At 44.9% G+C, this 20365-nt stretch overlaps 1 protein-coding gene across 1 annotated transcript in view; it reads right to left on the bottom strand.

The window, feature by feature from the left end:
• Positions 1–284: 284 nt before the first annotated feature.
• The window catches only part of DPH1 (diphthamide biosynthesis 1), a 169118-nt gene continuing 149037 nt past the window's right edge, over positions 285–20365 (bottom strand). Inside the window, exons 4-5 of the mRNA XM_044285778.1 lie at positions 643–764; positions 285–325 (exon numbers count right to left, since the gene is read on the bottom strand). Coding sequence (XP_044141713.1) covers positions 285–325; positions 643–764 — 163 coding nt within the window. The remainder of the gene's footprint in view (positions 326–642; positions 765–20365) is intronic.

Below are 20365 nucleotides of genomic sequence, written 5' to 3'. Positions count from 1 at the left end.
TGCAGGCTGCTTCTGCGTCCTCCGTCCGTCCTCCGTTAAGTGATAACATTTTGGCAGCCACCACTAGAGGCAGAGATTGAATCTTCTGCATATGATCAAACAGTATGCAGAAAGTCCTAACGCTCCGTCTAGTGGTGGCTGTAGACAGCCAACATTTTATCACTTATCTACTGTATGTCTATTGTGAGCTCTGTATCAAGAAAACTAAGCTTAGTCTACTGCAAAGTTAAATTCAGAAATTAATCAGCAGATAATTTTGAACCTACTTAGAGAAAAATGTGGCCTCAGCTGCCAGTGCCAAACAGGGTCAGCGTCAGGCATTTTCCTACAAGGACACAGAAGTTGATTCTACAAGATTATGGCTTAGATACTAGTCATATTGCCTGTATGAATGCTATAAGTAGTGTGGTGATCTTCCCCTGAAATAAAATTCTAGAAATAATAAGTTGGCAGTAAATGGTTATGCTAATAGCTCGTCGACCTTTATTATCAGTATATCCTACAAAAACATCACAGTTGTCATTTTCATTAAGAGAAATATCCTGTCTATATTTTTCAGCACTCAGCCTGAGGTATTTCTAGAATTGTTACCCTACATTTCACTCCTGAACAATTGAAACAGAGAAGGAGATATAAACTTACTCAGGCAGCTGTGCCCATAATGCACCAGGAAGTCCGCTCCTAGCGCCCGCGCCGTGTAATCATCCACGCAGCACGCTCCGTATGTCACATCTCCCATCACCACGGTCTCTGCCGACGTAAATCTATGGCCAAGAAACAGGGACATGAGACCAGCAGGGAATATTCATTGCTGACTGAAGAACACATGATAAATGGTCTGTATTAAAAGGGCATGAGACATGCAAAAAATACATTTGTCCTAAGTCCCACTGCAACAGAAATGCTAACAGCTACAAGAAGTGCAGTTGTTGTAGACATAACCACATAATAAAAAGCTCATAATGAATATTACAAGTAATTAAAGGGGTAGTCTGGTTATGGAAAGTTATCTCCTATCCACAGGATAGGGGATAACTATGAGATCAGTGGGGGTCCTAATGGTGGCACCTCCACCGATCATGAAAACGGGGGCCCCGTAGCCCGTGGAGCTCATGAAATGGAGAGGGTGGCTAGTCGGAAAAGTGCTTAGTCGCTCCATTCATTTACATGGGAGCGCTGGAGAAAGGCAAGTACAGCGCTCAGCTATCTACGATGGACCGGTGGCACACATTTCTGACCAGCAGCTCCATCTATTTTAGGGGGGGCTCCAGAGGGTACGGGGGGGGGGGGGGGGGGGGGGGGTTTAGCAGTAGGACTCCCACCGATCCTGTGGATAGTGGATAACTTTCTTAAAATTCTCTCTCGTCCAAAATCTGTTTCATTCTAAGTACGAAGCCATATAGGTTAGGTGCCTTGAAATGTAATCCTACTTATGGAAATTCGGTCCTCTAATCCTTAGAAATAAATCTTTTTACCTTTATGCAAATAAGACTTTTGGATCACTGTGGGCAGGATCACACCGTTTGGTACACCCAGCTTCCCCTGCATCATCACTACCGGCTCCGAAATCTCAGGGACTGGGCGGCGTTATATAGAAATATTGGGGATAATTCTGCAGAACCTGTTTTGTTTATTACAGCTCTTATGCATCAATGACACAAAATGGCTGACTGCGCAAGCGTGAAAAAAGTGATGTTTTAATCCTCTCACTGGAAGCATGCGACATGTGACATATACGTAAGACACACCTGCTATCAGCTCCCAACCGAAATTCACAGAAAAATGACTATGAAAGCTATGATCCTGAGAAGTCTGCTGACATCTCAGGATTGGAAAAAGTGAGTCTTGAGGAAAACAACACTTGCTTTAATGCTGAGCAGATAAGGATGAAAAGTACAGAACCGATTAGACAAAACACAAATGTGTTTGTTCTGCTCTCCTTGATTTGCTCCGATTGTTATCAGCCGCATTCAAAGGGGCCTGCACGGTGTCACCGACAGAGGTCTTATTTTTTCTTATTTTCTTTTACAGCCATCGATCACTGTATTTTAAAGTGACAGCAGAAAGGCGTATTTTTTTAAACTTAATGGGGCTGTCTCATCGCTAGGATATGCCACCAACATCAGATAGGCACTGGTCCCACCTCTAGGATTTGCACCTATCTTCAGAACGGGACGGCAGCTGCGCATACGAGGCCGCCCACCATTTATTTCTATGGTACTGCCGAAAGTAGCCAAGCACTGGCTCAGCAATCTCCACAGTCCCATAGAAGTGAATGTAGCAGTTGGCGCATTTGTGCGGTGCGCTCTCCGTTCATTTATATGGGACTTCTGAAAATAGCCAGACTCGCTGGCTTGCTCGGATATTTTCCGAACTCTCATAATGCTGAATGGAGAGCACACTGTGTATGCGTGGTGCACTCACCTTCACTTTCAGGGGCCCGTTATGGAAATAGGTGCGGGTCCCTGAGATGAGACCTGCACCTGACATTGGTGGCCTATCCTAGCGATAGGCCATGCATGTCTTAGATGAGACCAGCCCTTTGATGTCCACAGAAACATATTTTTTAGAACCTTTCTTTTTCATTTTGGCAGTACTATACCATTAAACATGAAATACAAAATACTGTCCTCCTACAGCAGTCAACACAAATGATAAGAGCTCCTATATAGATAGGTGGTTTTGTCCTTTTGGAAGGAGAACTGGCTTGCACCTCTCACTCAAGTGCAATACTGGGACACTCAGTACTCTTGTCCTTTTGGAAGGAGAACTAGCTTGAAAGTCTCACTCAGAAGTATTACGAGTGGGTGTCTCTCTCTCTCTCTGGTCTTCTAGGACTTATATTTTTCTCCGTTTTTTTTTTTTTTTTTGTCCTAGGAGACCTTAGAGTGCGATATACCAATTTTCAGGGCAACTAGAACATATTTGATTTGCGTAGAAATGATTCAGGTCGGAATAATTTTTTTTAAATAAATTGGGCAAATTGGAGATGAAGGGAATTTCAAGAAATTTGCTCATATCTAATCCAAACCTACTGCTCACATTAGTACTGGCTCACCTTCTGATGTGCATGGGACCTTCTGAATTGCCTGATCCTTTTGGTCTTGGTGAGATAAAGAACTGCCAGAGATCTCTGTCAGCAGCGTACTCTATTCAGAACATGCTCTGGGAAACTGAGAATGCGAGTGGAAAGTGAGCTAGTTGTCTGCTAAATGGGCCATTCGTTATATCCCATGTGTATGCCCATCCTTACGCCTGGGAGAAAATTAAAGGTCAGCTCCCACAAATGGCTCCAAGGAATACTAAGATAATATTTTTGTCCATTGAATGAGCTCCATGTACACAAACAAAAAGCTGTTCTCCTGGAGATTAGTCATTGAGGACCAAATTACAACAGTTTGGGCACCAAGGAGCTTCCTGCTATATGCTTTGTCTGTTACTCTGGAATTACTATAAGGTGGACCACCACCAAAAGATAGATAAATGAGATTCAACTCCATCAGGTTCACCACACATACGTACACATTATTATCCAGGTCATACGTTTTAGATGGTTGTTGGCCAAATGCCTCCATACACCCGGAGCCATGTGTTCAGAATAGGGAAGCTGAGAAGCCACTGCAGGACACCTCTGACGGCCACTTATCTCACCCGGAACAAAAGGCTCAGGCACGTGAAATCCAAATGTCCAATTTATTTGGGGGGGGGGGGGGGGGGAGGCCCCAGAAATTACTAGCTGGATGGCCGGTCCCGCGTTTGTCCAACATTAATCTAATGTGTATGGACAGCTTTACTCAACCTTTGACAACTGTTCACATGGTGCGGTGCTGCGTGGCGGCTATTGTTGCTGTGCTGGTGGGGCCCAGTGCCAGGGTGGCATTGTCAAACAGCAGGGGTGCTGTTTGGCTGCTGAGTACCGCCTTCTGCTGGTCCGGTGCTGTGGCAACGGTGGTCGCCACGCAGTGCAGCGCCAAATTAGAGAGTAGGTTCCCACTCAAGGAGGCAACCTTGTAGTGGTGAGTGGGCTTATGCTTTTTGATCAAAATGTGTACTAATGCCTCATGTAAGCATGCAACATAGGGGCCTGTATACTAATTATGCTGAGAAGCCGTTATTAGATCAAAGCATAGCATGAGGAGGTGTAATCCAGGTTCATTCTTGTAATCTAATGTGTATGGCCAGCTTTACTCGACCTCCTGACTTCCATGTAGGACTCAGATGTGATTTCAGCCATATTTCAATATGTCGCAACAGACAGGTCTTTGTTCTTGAGCTCCTTTCAGTTGGAAAAGATTTTCAGTTGTCTGATAATGCTATTGCCTAATAGCCATGACTTGCATATCATCTAGAATTTTCTTCACTGCGTCCATCCAGGTTTTGCAGCGGGGTGACTGATTTGATGTTTTCATAAGTACCTACGGCGGCATCAAGGAAAATGTCAAACACTGTCTTCGTTGTGTAAGCTACAGAACGTCAACTCCCTCTGCAACATGCTAAGCGGGCAGCCATATAACAGTCATGCATGTTAACTCCCCTTTTAATATTGAAGCTTTCAACAGTCTTGCCCTCGGAGCTGAACTCGTTACCATCCAATCCGCCGAGAGTATGAGACAATTTTATTACTGCCACCATGGTGTTCATCCGAAAAGCGGGGGAATTAATGTCACTGATATTCTAGCGTCCGGTTAGCGTGGCTGAGTCATAAAGTAGTTCATTGAAATTTCACAGATAAGGGCAAGGAAATAAATTCAGAATTACTTCCATCAGAACACTAAATCCAGCCGGGATTTTTATTTTATTATTATTTCACTGTAAAGGTGAGGAATGTAGGAAAAGCTAAGTAAAGGATTGTGCCTTTAAATCGATGCCTTCAAAAGAGCAAGCGGCAGCCCTATAATCAGGCTGGAATAATCTCAGATCTGTGCCTCAAGCATTAGATGCTATGTTTAGCAATTATCCCTTCCATCCCTATGTGCGAGAGGTGAGGCTGATGGGCAGACCGAGGAGCGATGAAGCCCACTGGGCACTTAACAGGTGATATTAATAGTGATCGGAAATGACAAACCGCGTTACAACAGGAGGAGCAGAGACAGCCATTGATTTCAAGATTAACCCATTCACACCCAAGCGCATGGCCGCGAGTCAATGGGGGGCGTCCCAATCCACCAACCTACAATGAGGGTTAAACAGTTGCTTCTCTTCCCCAGCATGGCTTAAGGTGCCAGTGTCACAATACGTTATAATCTGCAGCATTTTCGGTGATGATCAAGACTGGTGTCATAGTAGGAAACCCCTCCGGGCAATGAGTTGTCAGGAGAATTTGCAGCAGAGAAAAACAGAACACAAAAAGATGGAAAAGCAAAAAAAAGAAGAAGAAGGAAACAATAAAGCGCCTTCAAAAGATAGAAAGTAAAGTGTGAACCGAAATAGACTTAAAAAACAAAGCCTCATGGCACAAAGAGTCACAAGGATTCCGAAAATAATCCGGCATAAACCAAGAGTAGGACTATAATAGCGAGGCTGGACACAAGATAGTCAATCGTGATTAGAGGGAGAGGAGGAAGAGCGTGGTCTTTACACGAGTATGACAAGCTCATTGGATCATTAATTAGAAAGGAGCCGGTGTTCTGCATCCTCGTATGGAAATTAGTTCATGGAGAAATGCAAATCAAATAATAATACAGAGTCCGCCGCCTCTGACCGCTGTACACATTTGTAACATTAAGGAAATGCACTGCAGCTTCCCCATATACCTTCCACTCCAAGTCTAAACATGCATTTATCACACGCTATTTAGGCTCCATTCACACATCCGTATAATGGGTCCGCAAATTGCGGAACGGGTGCAGACCTATTCATTCTCTAGGGGGCTGTCCGCATCTGCATTTCCGGAGCGCGCCCCCGATCTTCCGGTCTGTGGCTCGGGGAAAAAAATAGAACATGTCTTATTCTTCAAGAATAGGCAGTTCTATGGGGGTGCCGGCCGGGTGTATTGGGGATCTGCAATGCACTACGGATGTATACGTCAGAAAAAAAGGATACAAAAACGCAGAACATTGTGTTCTTGTATCCTGCAGAGTCCGGTAAAAAAAAGTGTGTATATATATATATTATATATTTTTTTTAACAATGGAACTCTATGGTGAATGGAAGCCACTGTATGGCATCAGTCTGAGGCATCTATTTAACATGTACGTTTTTTGTATGGGTTAAACGGATGGGAACCCAGCATAAGGCCTCATGCACACAACTGTTTTTGTGGTCCGCAGCCGAGCCGCATTTTTTGCGGCTCGGGTGCGGACCAATTCACTTCAATGGGGTCGCAATAGATGCGGACAGCACTCCGTAAAAAAAATATAGCATGTCCTATTCTTGTCTGTTTTGCGGACGAGAATAGGCATTTCTACAATGGGCGGCCTGTTCCGTTCCGCAAATTGCGGAAGGCACACAGGCGGCTTCCATTTTTTGCGGACCGCAAAAAAACGCTGCGGTCGTGTGCATGAGGCCTAAGTGGCATAAATTCCAGACCGAGGAGCAAAACATGCAACTGACCAATCACCAACAACCAAAACTGCTTTGGCCTGAAATTTCTCAGCTTCTTCACACTTTTTTAAGATCTCTAATTGCGGTCAGTGAAATAAATCATTATGGTTTAAATTCAATTTTTGAAAACGTGTCTTAAAGGGGTCATCCAAGACCTCTAATGCCCCCCCATATGCCGTGTGGATCCTGGGCATAGAGGGAGGATCACACAACAGTGTTTTAATGTGTCAGTGTGGGTAGAAGTGATTAGTCTGGTGTCCAGGACAGAGAGGTTTGTGCTGCTCTGATGCAAATACTGAAGTGCCACAGATTTCTCTAATACAATACAGCAATGTGTGAACATGGCGTACAGTGAAGAAGCTGAAGGTAACCTACCTATACTCAACATTGAAACTGCAAAACCAAGACGAAAAAGTCGTGGAATTATGTAAATCACAGGACTGACAGACATGGTAATAATATGCAAATTATAAGAAAATGTAAACAAAATAATCAAAACAGCTTGATTTAGGCTACTTTCACACCTGCGTTTAGGTGCGGATCCGTCTGATATCTGCACAGACGGATCCGCACCTATAATGCAAACGCTTGTATCCGTTCAGAACGTATCCATTTGCATTACCATGATAATGCAAACGGATCCGTTTTGACTTACATTGAAAGTCAATGGGAGGCGGATCCATTTTCAATTGCACCATATTGTGTCAGTAAAAACGGATCCGTCCCCATTGACTTACATTGTAATTCAGGATGGATCCGTTTGGCTCAGTTTCGTCAGACGGACATCAAAACGCTGCAAGCAGCAGTTTGGTCTCCGCCTCCAGAGCGGAATGGAGGCTGAACAGAGGCAAACTGATGCATTCTGAACAGATCCTTATGTAACGGCACCGTTTCAGCGGACAAGGGGTTAAGATCCGTTCAGGCGATATGCCCCTTTCCGAGATGTAGGCACAGCTACTGCAGAACACCAACCTCCCGAACTGGATACAAAATAGCACTCCAAACTGGAACCTCACAAGTAGCTGTCAGTCAGACGAACAGGAAAAGCGTATCCGTCAGCTTACACTCCTGGCAATCAGTCTCCAACAGCATACAGGGAATCCCCCAATAACGAGACAAGGCTCCGTGTTGAGGGTCAAGCAGTGATCTGAAGTGCTGGCACACCCAGCCTGGTTTTTATTACAGTTTGTTGCAGATACAACACATCCCCACAATGCATCATGGTTTCCTCCCCTCTGTCCCGGAGACGACCGAAGACAATCCAATTATCTCTCAGGACAAAGGGGAGATCACCAATACACATGTGGAGACAACAGGACAGGAATCACCACCCAAACACACAATGGCACACCCCCACAGCAAACACAGACATTTAACATATCCCCAGATAGCTCAAGTCTGAGTGCATATCATTAGGTGAATGGCACTCAGACTACACGAATACAATAACATTAGCTATCTGGGTGCCCTCACATAACATACAATTTAACCGAACGCATAATAACATAAAATACAATTCTACAGACAGATTTAAGCTGTGCGGCCGGTCTGTTTTCTCCTTTAAAGTTACTATGGGCCATAATCCTGAGGCAAGAGGCTTTTAAACAGTCCTCTCCAAAACCCAGTGGCGAGGTTGGTTTCGCCACACATCTCCCCCCCCCCAGGGAAGACTAACCAGATACCTGACCTCACGCCGGTCGGTACCTGAGTTAGTCTGGCAGCCCACCCACAACCCAATACTGGACCTGCTGAATTTCGTAGCCTGTCTCTGTCCAGTAAGTCCACCAAGGTGATGTTGGAAGCTGGTACTCCCGGTCTCTGTGTTGCTCCCTGGTTTGGAGTGGAGGTTGCTTTGTGGGCAGGGATCAGCGGTACTCAGCCCTGGTGCCAGCGCTACCACGGAAGAAGCCTGGTTGGAGCCTGGTTGTTGGAGGGGGAGACCGACTGTCTCTACCCCCTGTGCTGTAAGTGCAGAGACCACGGTCCCATCTGCACTGTTGTGGGGCTTACTGTCTCCCCCTGGTGCGTTAAGCTGCCGCTGGGGAGAGGGGGTAACGAGCTCCTCTCCCATACATACTTCCAGCCGCTGGGGAGTGCGACCGACCGCCTCCGCTCCCAATACAGTGTCCTGCTGCTGGGGAAAGGAGACTGGGCTCTCTATTCCCTGTAGGACACTCTGCCGCTGGGGGACAGGACCGACTGTCTCTGCCCCCTGTAACTCCGCCTGCCGCTGGGGAATGGAGACTCGGCTCCCAATTCCCAAAAAATCATGCTGCTGCTGGGGGGCAGGAACAACTACCTCTGCCCCCTGTAACTCAGCCTGCCGCTGGGGAGGGAGGCCGCTGCTCTCCCCTCCCTGCACTTCACACTGCCTTCCCGGCACATCACTCTGCTGCTGGGGGGCAGGAACAACTACCTCTGCCCCCTGTAACTCAGCCTGCCGTTGGGGAGGGAGGCCGCTGCTCTCCTCTCCCTGCACTTCACACTGACGCTGGGGAATGGAGACTAGGCTCCCACTGTCCCGCAACCGTAACCTCCGATGGAGGTCCACCCAACGTGGCAGCTGACCGTCACCTTCTGCCCGGTATAGTAGGGTCTTAGACACTAGATTCCTCACGAACTTCACGTATTTCTCACCTGGATTGGGTCCGAAGAAGTTCAGCCGCAACCACATCATACGGTCAAATTCCTCCACAGAGTATCTGTACTCCACTGCTGGTTCCATCCTGGTGCTTTTAGGGTCACTGTACTGAGACATGCGTTGCCCTTAAATTGTAGAATCCACAGAAATGGTGTCTCCTGTAGCTGTCCTTCTGGCTGTAGGAACGATCCCACCGCTGCCACCAATGTAACGGCACCGTTTCAGCGGACAAGGGGTTAAGATCCGTTCAGGCGATATGCCCCTTTCCGAGATGTAGGCACAGCTACTGCAGAACACCAACCTCCCGAACTGGATACAAAATAGCACTCCAAACTGGAACCTCACAAGTAGCTGTCAGTCAGACGAACAGGAAAAGCGTATCCGTCAGCTTACACTCCTGGCAATCAGTCTCCAACAGCATACAGGGAATCCCCCAATAACGAGACAAGGCTCCGTCCTTATCCATTCAGAATGCATTGGGGCTGAACTGATCTGTTTGGGGGCCACTTGTGAGAGCCTTGAAACGGATCTCACAGACGGACCCAGAAACGGCAGTGTGAAAGTAGCCTTATTCAGTATTGAGTATGAGCACTACATGCAGAAATACTTGCATTTACACACCATGGCATGATATCAATGAGGTTCTTAATGGTTGTCTGAGGAATGGTCTGCCACTTTGAATGCATTTGGGCACGCAAATCATCAAGATCAGCTGCTGGCAGATCCAATTGCAACTGCTGAATAATAATGTCCCAGATGTGCTTGATAGGAGACCGAGGAAAAGCTGCATGCCATGTAACACGTTTAGGCCACACAGGCTGCTCAGAGAAGCCTGGCGTGGTCCTGTTGAAAAATGGCTCCTGGGACACTGGAGAAACGGACATACTACTGGTTCCACAAGCAAATCAATTTAATGCTGACCTGTTAGGATACATCTGCATGGCGATTTTGGCGTCAACAGCTGTCAAGTGACTGAAGATCACAGTGTAGCGGGGGTGCTATAGAAATGAACCCTATTTATTACTATGGCAGCCCTGCTGTGATACTTGATGTGCAACAACTGTTGCGGTCAACGTGTAGACATATCCTTAGTGTACCTGAAATAAAGACTAGTGGGGTGCGCCTTATGCCTATACATTATGCCACACCTCACCATAATCCTGCGAGTAGGACCAGTGCAACGTTTCCTATTGCCCACGTCGTCTTTGGACTAATTTCCTGTTATCATTGCATCCCAGACAAAAAGGGGGACTCATCGCTGAAGAAGATAGACCTCCATTCCAGCTGCCACTGTCATCTTGCTGTGCACCATGATTGTCTTTGACAGCATATCTTACTCATAGCCCAATGTCATGCAAAAGCCTTCTGATGGTTTGTGCAAATGCTACTTGCCGCCCTAGGCCTCGGGTGTGACGTCCAATTTCACTTGAAGTACAGAATGGATCTCACTACAAGCCATTCTTCGAATCAGATGATCCGTCCATGCAGAGGTTCTCCTCTGTGCATCTCTTGCTTTCATTCTAGTTCATCTTTATCCTTCCAACCACCAGGACACACATTGTTGAACAGTGGTGACATCTTGACCTAGGCATGTAGCAATCTACCAGAGTGACAAACAAAGGTCTCTGAGTTCAAGGGGGCATGGCAAAATCATCCCACATGACTTGATATGATTTTAGAGGTTTCAGTTGGCTAAAAAAAACTTTGCTTTCCATGTCTTTTATGCCCCTCCCACATGACACAGATTGGAGCTAGGTGCTTGAAAATTTGATCATTAGTACATCTTAGCAACGCCTGATACTTTCTCGATTTGCATAACTTTATGGCTTGTCCTTCTTGGTGTTGCAATTTCAATGCTGAGGAGTATATCTACCCCACTAGGGCATGTTTATCATAGAGAGCGGTCCACCGCTTGTGACCCCTCTCTATGAACCAGAACAGAGTCTACATTACAAAGACAGCAATCATCTGAAAGACTAACATGCAATATTACATCTCTCCAGCAGTGGCCACTGCAGAGGAAATGCCTGGCTAGCAACATCTTCCCCTGAAAGATCAGCTGTTTGCCAGGATGCTGGGAGCTAGATTGGTTGGGGATCAGCTAATCTCCCTGGGGGCTACATTCTGACAGAGATTGTTTTTGAAGAGCCAAATCATTTAACCTCCTAACAGTCACATTAAAATTGGAAAAACCCTCCCAACAAGGTTACTTTTTTATTGTAGATTTTTTATGTGTGTCTGCAGAAAATCTTGGCGCGCGACTCGGGGGACACTATTGCATTTTTAAACCCTTAGGCCTCATGCACACGGCCGTTGTGCGGCTATGGCCGTATTGCGGCCCGCAAATGGCGGGTCGGCAATCCACGGCTGCGTGCACCCCGCATCACGGATGCGGACCAATTCACTTAACTGGGTCCGCAATTCCGGAGATGCTGAACGGAGTCACAGAATGGAACACTGGAACACCAGGCACTATGGAGTGCTTCCGTGGTGTTTCTTTCCGTGGTTCAGCCTCGCAAAAAAACATGACATGCCACAGACCCATTCAAGTTGAATGGGTCCGGCCCGCTGCACGGATGTTGCCCGTGCATTGGGGACCGCAATTTGCGCTCCCCAATGCACGGAATGGCCGCACAATGGCCGTGTGCATGAGGCCTTAGTGACATAATTAATTTTGGCCTTAAGAACCAATAATATGTTACACGTTTGTGTTCCAGCAGTCATAACAAATTTTTTCTTCTAAATGTTTTTTTAGGAACGACTTGGGGGTATATATAGTGTAGTAAATAATTTGTATTGTTTGAAAGCTGGCATTCCAGGCTTTCAAACACTACCAGAAAGATAACATTATCTTTACTACATGGGGAGATATCACAGTTAGAATTCGGGATGAAGTGAATGCAGTTAGAAGTTAAAGTAAAAGCAGGTTTTACGCACAATTATTCCCGATTTGATTTCTAACAGTCATAACTCAGGTTTAGTTTAGGCTAATAATTTGCTCTTGTCATTTTGGTCTTGTTTGAAAACTGGCATTCCAGGCTTTCATACAAGAGCATGCTTCTAGCTGCTACCAATCAGGCGATATCAGCCCCTTCCCCTTCTACCTGTGCTCAGCTTGGGCAGTACAGTTAAGTACTTTTTCCACAGCCTGAGCTGAGCTCAGGCAGAACAGTTAGGTGCTTAAAGGGGTTGTTTACACGCACAAATTTGCTCTGACTTTTTTGTAAAAACACCTAAGAAGCCACTTTTTTTCAAGCATTTTTTCCATCTAGATTGCTTTAACATGCTGTGTTTTTACACCAGATGCAAAAAAAAAAAAAAAAAGCCCACAAAATTTTAAAAAAGGAGCAAAAACTGCTTGCATGCCGATATCAGATTTCCCATAGATCTTCAGCTAACATCCGGAGATGGCATTTTTTTTTTTTACCAACAATGCAGGTACAAAATGATGCCTTTAAAAAAGTAAAAATGCAAAAGGTAGACTACAGGTAAGTTCCTGAAAAGCACTGTAGCTCAGGTGAATATTGGAGCATACTATCCATTGTGACATTAGGGTGGCAATTATTTCAATACCACCATTAATTAAAGGGAACCTGGCAGGTTGAACATGCTATCTGCTCTGCAGGCAGCACATTGAAGAGCAGGAGGAGCTGAGCAGATTGATATATAGTTTTATAGGAAAATATTAAATATAAGGACTCACGCACACGACCGTATGTTTGGTCCCCATCCGATTCACATTTTTTGGGGATCGGACGTGGAACCATTCATTTCCATGGGGTTGCAAAAGATGCGAACAGCACGCCGTGTGCTGAAATAAATGGGTCCACATCCGATCCGCATAAAATGCAGATCCGATGCGGACCAAACAAATGGTCCTATGCATGAGCCCTAATCTTGTATTTCATTTATTTTTATTCCTGCTCATTCTGGAATTTGCGGTCAAAGAGGCGGTCCTATCAGTGATTGACAGCTCTCTTGGTTTACACTGTCATGGTGGGAAGGCTGAAAATCACTGATGGGACCGTCTCCTTGACTTCAAAGTCCATTGCATCATCATGGTGACAGGTTCCCTTTAATGGGAGTCCACGGGTTAAACAGAACCGTTTTCAGGATCTAACAATACCTTGTAGTAATAACAGAACCTATTCAGTGTTGTAGTCCATTAAATCTTGTAGAAAATGTGCCTTAGCTGTTTAGTGCAGTTGCTTTTACTAACATTTACTAAAGGTCACATTATAACAGCGCAATAGCCGATTTTACAACCCTCTCAACTCTTCATTAGTACAGTGTGGACGCCACTTGGTATTTAGCTCCTCGCCTTCCTCGTTATCAGTTGTGCCTACTGACCCCGATGCTGTCCCTAGACACTCGGTTTACCTATGTTTAATAACTAATTACAGGCTAAATTGTGATCCACTTTGAGGATTCTGAGCACAGGGATTTCCAAGTTTAATCATGGTGCTCCTCAAGTTAATTAAGTAGAAATGGTAAAACAGCAGTCAGGCCATTAGTATGTCTGTCAAGACAAGTAGATTACCCACATACAATTTAGATATAACGGTATATAATTATAATCATTGTGTTTGACGCTCATTTGACATTCATAGTGAATTACTGCTTGGGCCTTAAAATAATATATATTTTATCTAGAGAGAACTGGACAAACCCCAGGAACCAAGTAGCATACAAGTGCTGTAAGGCCTAACTTTTTTGGTTCTTCTCTAATGAGAATTATGGAATACCGTAAATTATTTTATGACTACAAAAAACCCAATGGACTCCTGGAGTGGTGTTAATGGCTTCAGTAAAAAAAACTGCATTCTCTTGATAGTTGCTCTGTTCGGCAAAGACTATCAGGACTATACTAAAAGGGTCTGTAGGTATGTCTAAGTCAGTGTTTCCCAACCAGTGTGCCTCCAGCTGTTGCAAAACTACTACTCCCAGCATGCCCGGACAGCCTTTGGTTGTGCAGGCATGCTGGGAGTTGTAGTTTTGCAACAGCTGGAGGCACACTGGTTGGGAAACACTGGTCTAAGTGACCATATGGTGTTACTTGTTACGAGTTTACACTGGCCGATTGTCAGGAAGGAAGCGTTCCTTCCCGATAGTCGGCTGCTCGCTCAGGGAAGGAGACCGCGGCAATCTCCTTCATGCAGCAATCTCCTTCACGGTACGAGGATCGGGGATGGCTATAGCGATCCCTTGTCCCCATAGAAAATCTATTTTTTTATTTTTCTGAGCAGCAGATCTGCTGCCCAGAAACGATGATTGGTGTGCCTGCACAAACGAGAGGATCACTCAAGCGTTTTGCTCATTCATTGGGTGATCAGTGGAAAATTTAGACAAGTACTGGTTCATCTAAATCCACCTTTACCTCGAAGAAGCGACTAGTCCAGTCCTGAAACTGGTCGACATTTTTTACACCTATAAATTGAAAATAAAAATGTCAATACTTACCTGCAGTGCAACATGGAATCCATTACAGCGGTGCCTGAAGGCCCCAATCCTTTCCTATAATCACCTTGCCATCGTACAAGCATTGGACATACTGTAGTTGTCAGGCACCCTAGGCAGCCTTCGCCTTGTGTCATCTTAAGTGTCCTCCTCTTATTCCCACCACACTGTGAAAATTAACATTGCAATACCTTACAATGTATCAGACCGGCTTCAGACTGACTCCCAGTATCCCAGCCAATCAGCTCTTTGAAGAAGTAACGGCACTCATGCGAGCGCTGCCTCCTCTTCAAAACTATCATCACACTGCACAACCCCTTTAAAATAAAAATGTACGTATGAACATAAAAGGCACAGGCCAATTTAGCTCGTACGTAAACCGTAAAAGCTCCCCTACCTGGCTATGCCGGAAAAGGTGAACTCTGGCTTTTTCTCTGCTGGGATAGGATTTCACAACAGATATGTGAATGCAGTTCAGTAAGATGGCTGCACTCTTTAGCATCCAAGGGCACAGTAACACAAGTGGGACTGGGTTCAAATCTGTGCTGACTAACATCATTCTGCTCCCTCAGAGGAGGCAGATGTGTCAGAAGAGCTCAGAGGTCCTGTCTAAGTGTTAAGATTTGACTTAAAATGATCACTCATGTTTCAACAAACCTTGCATAAACAATAGTACAGGTGAATATAAGAAACATTGCAATATATCTTAATGAGAGAAAATGAGTGTCACCCTCTAGCAGCTCATTCCTCCTCCCCTCCCCTTTCCAAAGATTTCTATGACATTGTGTGCATTTGTCTAAACCTCTTTTATCTTCCTCCCTTTTCCAAAGACTTCTATGGGCATTATGTAACTTGATCCTCCAGTGAGCTGACAGTCAGTCTCCTCTCTCAAGACAGACTTAGAAGAATCATATTTTGGGAAGGGGAGAAAGAGGTATTTTTCTCAGATAAAATATATTACAAAGTTTTTTTTTATATTCGCCTGCATAATTGATTTATGCAAAGTTTGTTGAAAGGACAGCGACTATTTAAGTGGTCCAATATATCCAACTCTTTACCCAACTGTTGTCTCTTCATTAGTTGATATGTAAGAGAATAATGGTGCAGACTAGACCCTTCTTTATGGATAACTAAACATTCTTCTTATTCCTCTAAAATAAAATAAAAATAAAAAATCAAGCAAAAACTATTTGTAAAATGCCATTGGTGGTTAGCATTTTAAGACCTTTGAGACAGGTGGTGATTTTCACACTCTCCCTCCTGTGAATGAAGAATCTGCTGGCTATCCCCGTTCTGTCAGTTCACAGAAGGAACCTCCATTCACCCCTTCCCTCATTTCGCTCTGAGGACAGACCATTAAGTTTTATTACAAGTTTTAAGGCAACAATTTTGCTAAAAGGTTTCCAGAGACATGTGGTGAGCGAGGAAGAAAAAGGAAGGGAGGGAACCTCTGCCCCCGTCATTCATACGAAAGTGCATACAGTAGACAGTCCAAACTCAAACATATGGGAAAAGAGAGCACTTGGCTATCAACTATGAACAGAACGGGGCACTGGAATCTAAAAATGGGATAAGATTACAATAAATTGTATAAAACTTTTAGAATAAAACAACCAGTATGAAGAAAACTGCCTTGGACTTTCGCTATTCTCAAGTGAGAACAAATAAAACCACATATGAGGATGCAAACACTAAATTCTCCACAGTATATATAATATTGGTTATAGGCACCCGGCTGTAAAACAACCTAGAATAATGTAAAGATAATTGCATTACATCGTTTAATAAGACACTAACATCGTGCATGTAAATATGTCAGAGAAGTCTCTAACGGTTGCTTATTAAGTGCTTTTAGATGCAATATTGCTGATCACAAATGCAATAATCACTGAGCGTCTAAGTCTCTAAAGGAGACAGATTTTTACAGTGGAAAAAAGCCTCCCCCTAAAAAAGCATATGAAAAATTTACAATGTCCATGATAGAATATCTGGAGAAAAATGCCTACGCCTGTTATAGGCATAGAAAATGGTCTAAATCAGGGATCAGCAACCTCCTGCACTCCAAATGTTCTGAAACTACAACTCCCAGAATGCTCCATTTACTTTTATGGAAGTTGTGAGAACAGCTGAGCATGTTTGCATGCTGGGAGTTGTAGTTTCACAGCAGCTGGAATGCCGAAGAATGCTCATCCCTGTTCTAAATGTAAGCCAGCAAGGAAGCCGTCTTAAATTTAGACCGGCGCTGGATACGCCAAAGTTATGTAGAGCCCTGAGCCTCTTCATAACTTCAGCAGATCCACCACCAGTGCGGGGGCTTATTAAGACCATTGGTTTAATAAATGCCCCCCATTGAATTCTGGCTTGTCCAGGTGATCTTTGGCAAAGATGCAGATGGGCAGCAATGTTCCTATGCTCTTGGCATGATCTTTGTTGTTCAACCACTCCCGCTTCTGAGAGCTCTTTTTCAGGCAAAAATGGAGCGAGAGTCGCAGTCTTGGTCTTATTTTAAAGCTTAGGATCTGCCTAAAAGCCAAGATCCAGCCTAAATTAGAGAGGATTAAATTGAGCTGCATATGCTATACTTGCAACTCTCTCTTCAGTCTGTGTGGAAGAGGAAAGAGAGGGTTGGAGAGGGACAAGCAGGTAGTATGCAGAAAGAGTAGAAGGCCTACAAACCTTACTCCTGTCCCTTTATGGGTTTTAGATCATCCCAGGGAAAGGGATGGCATTACATTTCAAGTCCCCCCCCCCATATGAGATAGCATGCTTGCTAATTGCTATTGTTTTCACGATCTACGTGATGCCTAGCGGTCAGACCCCTACTGATTAGACATTCAAGGGGTTGTCTCACTTCAGCAAATGGCATTTATCATGTAGAGAAGTTAATATAAGACACTAATGGATTGTGATTGTCCAATATTGCCTCCTTTGCTGGCTTGATCCATTTTTCCATTACATCAAATACGTCTATTTGGCATAGTTACGACCACCATGCAATCCAGCAGTGATGGTCATGCTTGCACACTATGGTGGGAGACTGCATATTTTATGTGGCATCAAAATCATTGCAGCACACGTCCTTGTGTTGATGAGATGTGTTACAGGCAATCTAATTCTAGGAGTATGGTATAAAACGACCGTAAAAACGATTGTTCCTTCAACCACCTACTGATAATTGCCCAGTGAAAATGAAAGTAAACAAGCGCCGATTGACTCTGCATGTTGTTGTTGGGCGCTCGTTCTGGGATTTAATCAGCCTGTGTAAAAAGACCTTTAGGCTGGTTTTCAATGTTCATTTATTTATACAGTTTTTGAAGTCCAAGCCAATAGTGGATTTATAAAAGCAGAGAAGACTCCATCTTTCCTTTATACATGTCCTCTATTTATAATTCGTTCCTGGCTTTGGCTTCAAAAGCTGCATCAGAAAACCTGAACATGGAAACCAGCCTAAGGGTGCCTGATATGTTGTAGATTTTACTAAAACTAAAAATCAGTTCTATAGCACCATCAAATCTATCATAACCAAATGGAAAGAACAAGGCGCAACAGCAAACCTGCCAAGAGACGACCGCCCACCAAAACTCAGGGACTGGGCAAAAAGGGGATTAATCAAAGAGGCAGCACAGAGACCTAAGGCAACCCTGGAGGATCTGCAGAGTTCCAAGCAGAGACTGGAGTATCTGTACATAGGACGACAATAAGCCGTACGCTCCATAGCGTTGGGCTTTATTGTAGAGTTGCCAGCAGAAAGCCATTACTTTCAGCTAAAAATAAAAAGGCACGTTGTGAGTTTGTGAAAAAGGCATGTGGGAGACTCTCAAAATGTATGGAGAAAGGTGCTCTGGTCTGATATGACTCCAATTAAACTTTTCGGCCATCAAAGAAAATGCTATGTCAGGCGCAAACCCAACACATCACATCACCCAAAGAACACCATCCCCACAGAGAAACATGGTGGTGGCAGCATCATTCTGTGGGGATGTTTTTCAGCAGCCGGGACTGGGAAACCGGTCAGAGTTGAGGGAAAGATGGATGGTGCTAAATACAGGGATATTCTTGAGCAAAACCTGTACCACTCTGCGTGATTTGAGGCTAGGACGGAGGTTCACCTTCCAGTAGGACAATGACCCCAAACACACTGCTAAAGCAACACTTGTCTCCACTTTTTACCCTATAGAGATGCGGACATGCACGACCAGATCGCCGCTAGCATGTCCGCAATATATCTATCCCATATCTCTGAGTGGTTTTATTGAGTGTAAAAAATGACTTTATATACATGTAAATCAGCCTGCCAAGGGGCTGCATTAACCGTTCTGGAGCCCAGCCACGCACCCCTGTGAAGGAGCCCAGCAACGCCTGTCAGATCGCCGTAATCTCACAGCGCGCAAGCTCGCGCATGCGCAGTTCCTTCCCTGAGGCTGATGCCAGCACAGGGAAGGAACACTATGCCGGCACTTCGCATGCGCGAGCTTGCGCATCACGAGATTACACCGATCTGACTTCGTGAGCAAGGAGGAGATTCCTGGATACAGGCGGTGCTGGGCTCCTTCACAGGGGCGCGTGGCTGGGCTCCAGAACGGTTACTGCAGCCCCTTGGGCTCCTTACCAGGCTGATTTACATATCAATAAAACCACTCAGAGATATGGGACAGGTATATGGCGGACATGATAGCGGCGATCTATCCGCGTGGGCAGACATAAAGATTGCTGTTCACAAGAGCAAACCATTCAACTTGAAGGAGCTGGAGCAGTTCTGCAAGGAGGAATGGGCAAAAATCCCAGTGGTAAGGTGTGGCAAGCTCATAGAGACTTATGCACATTGACTTTTTCTGTTATTTTGTCCTATTTGTTGTTTGCTTCACATAAAAAAAAATTAAAAAAAAAAACAACATCTTCAAAGTTGTGGGCATGTTCTGTAAATTAAATGATGCAAATCCTCAAAAATCCATGTTAATTCCAGTTTGTGAGGCACTAAAACACAAAAAAGTCAAAGGGGGGTGAATACTTTTGCAAGGCACTGTACCACCTACCTAAATATTGTTACAGACTAAGGCTACTTTCACACTTGCGTTCAGAGCGGATCCGTCTGGTGTCTGCACAGACGGATCCGCTCCTATAATGGAGACGATGGGATCCATTCAGAACGGATCCGTCTGCATTATAGTTTAGAAAAAATTCTAAGTGTGAAAGTTGCTCAGACGGATCCGTCCAGACATTACATTGAAAGTCATTTGGGAACGGATCCGTTTGAAATTGAGCCACATTGTGTCAACTTCAAACGGATCCGTCCCCATTGACTTACATTGTAAGTCTGGACGGATCCTTTTGCCTCCGCACGGCCAGGCGGACATCCGAATGCTGCAAACGGTGCCAGACTGATGCATTCTGAGCGGATCCGCATCCACTCAGAATGCATTAGGGCAGTACGGATGCGTTCGGGGCCGCTTGTGAGAGCCTTCAAACGGAACTCACAAGCGGAGCCCCGAACGCTAGTGTGAAAGTAGTACGCCCACCCTCATGGCAGCAGTATTCCCTAATGGCAGTATTTCCCCAGGATAATGTACCCTGCCAGATTGCGAAAACTGCTATCGAATAGGTTAAGGAACATGACAAAGCCTTCAAGGTTCTGACTTGCCCAGACTTAGGTCTCATTCACATTTCCGTTTTTCACTGACGTGTGTTGTCTGTATTTTCCATGGACAGCACATGTACCCATACAGG

The sequence above is a fragment of the Bufo gargarizans genome, chromosome 3 (assembly GCF_014858855.1).
Source record: "Bufo gargarizans isolate SCDJY-AF-19 chromosome 3, ASM1485885v1, whole genome shotgun sequence".
In the NCBI taxonomy this organism is placed as follows: domain Eukaryota; kingdom Metazoa; phylum Chordata; class Amphibia; order Anura; family Bufonidae; genus Bufo; species Bufo gargarizans.
The sequence above is the reverse complement of the archived record's forward strand: the minus strand, read 5'-3'. Positions and strand labels throughout refer to the sequence as shown.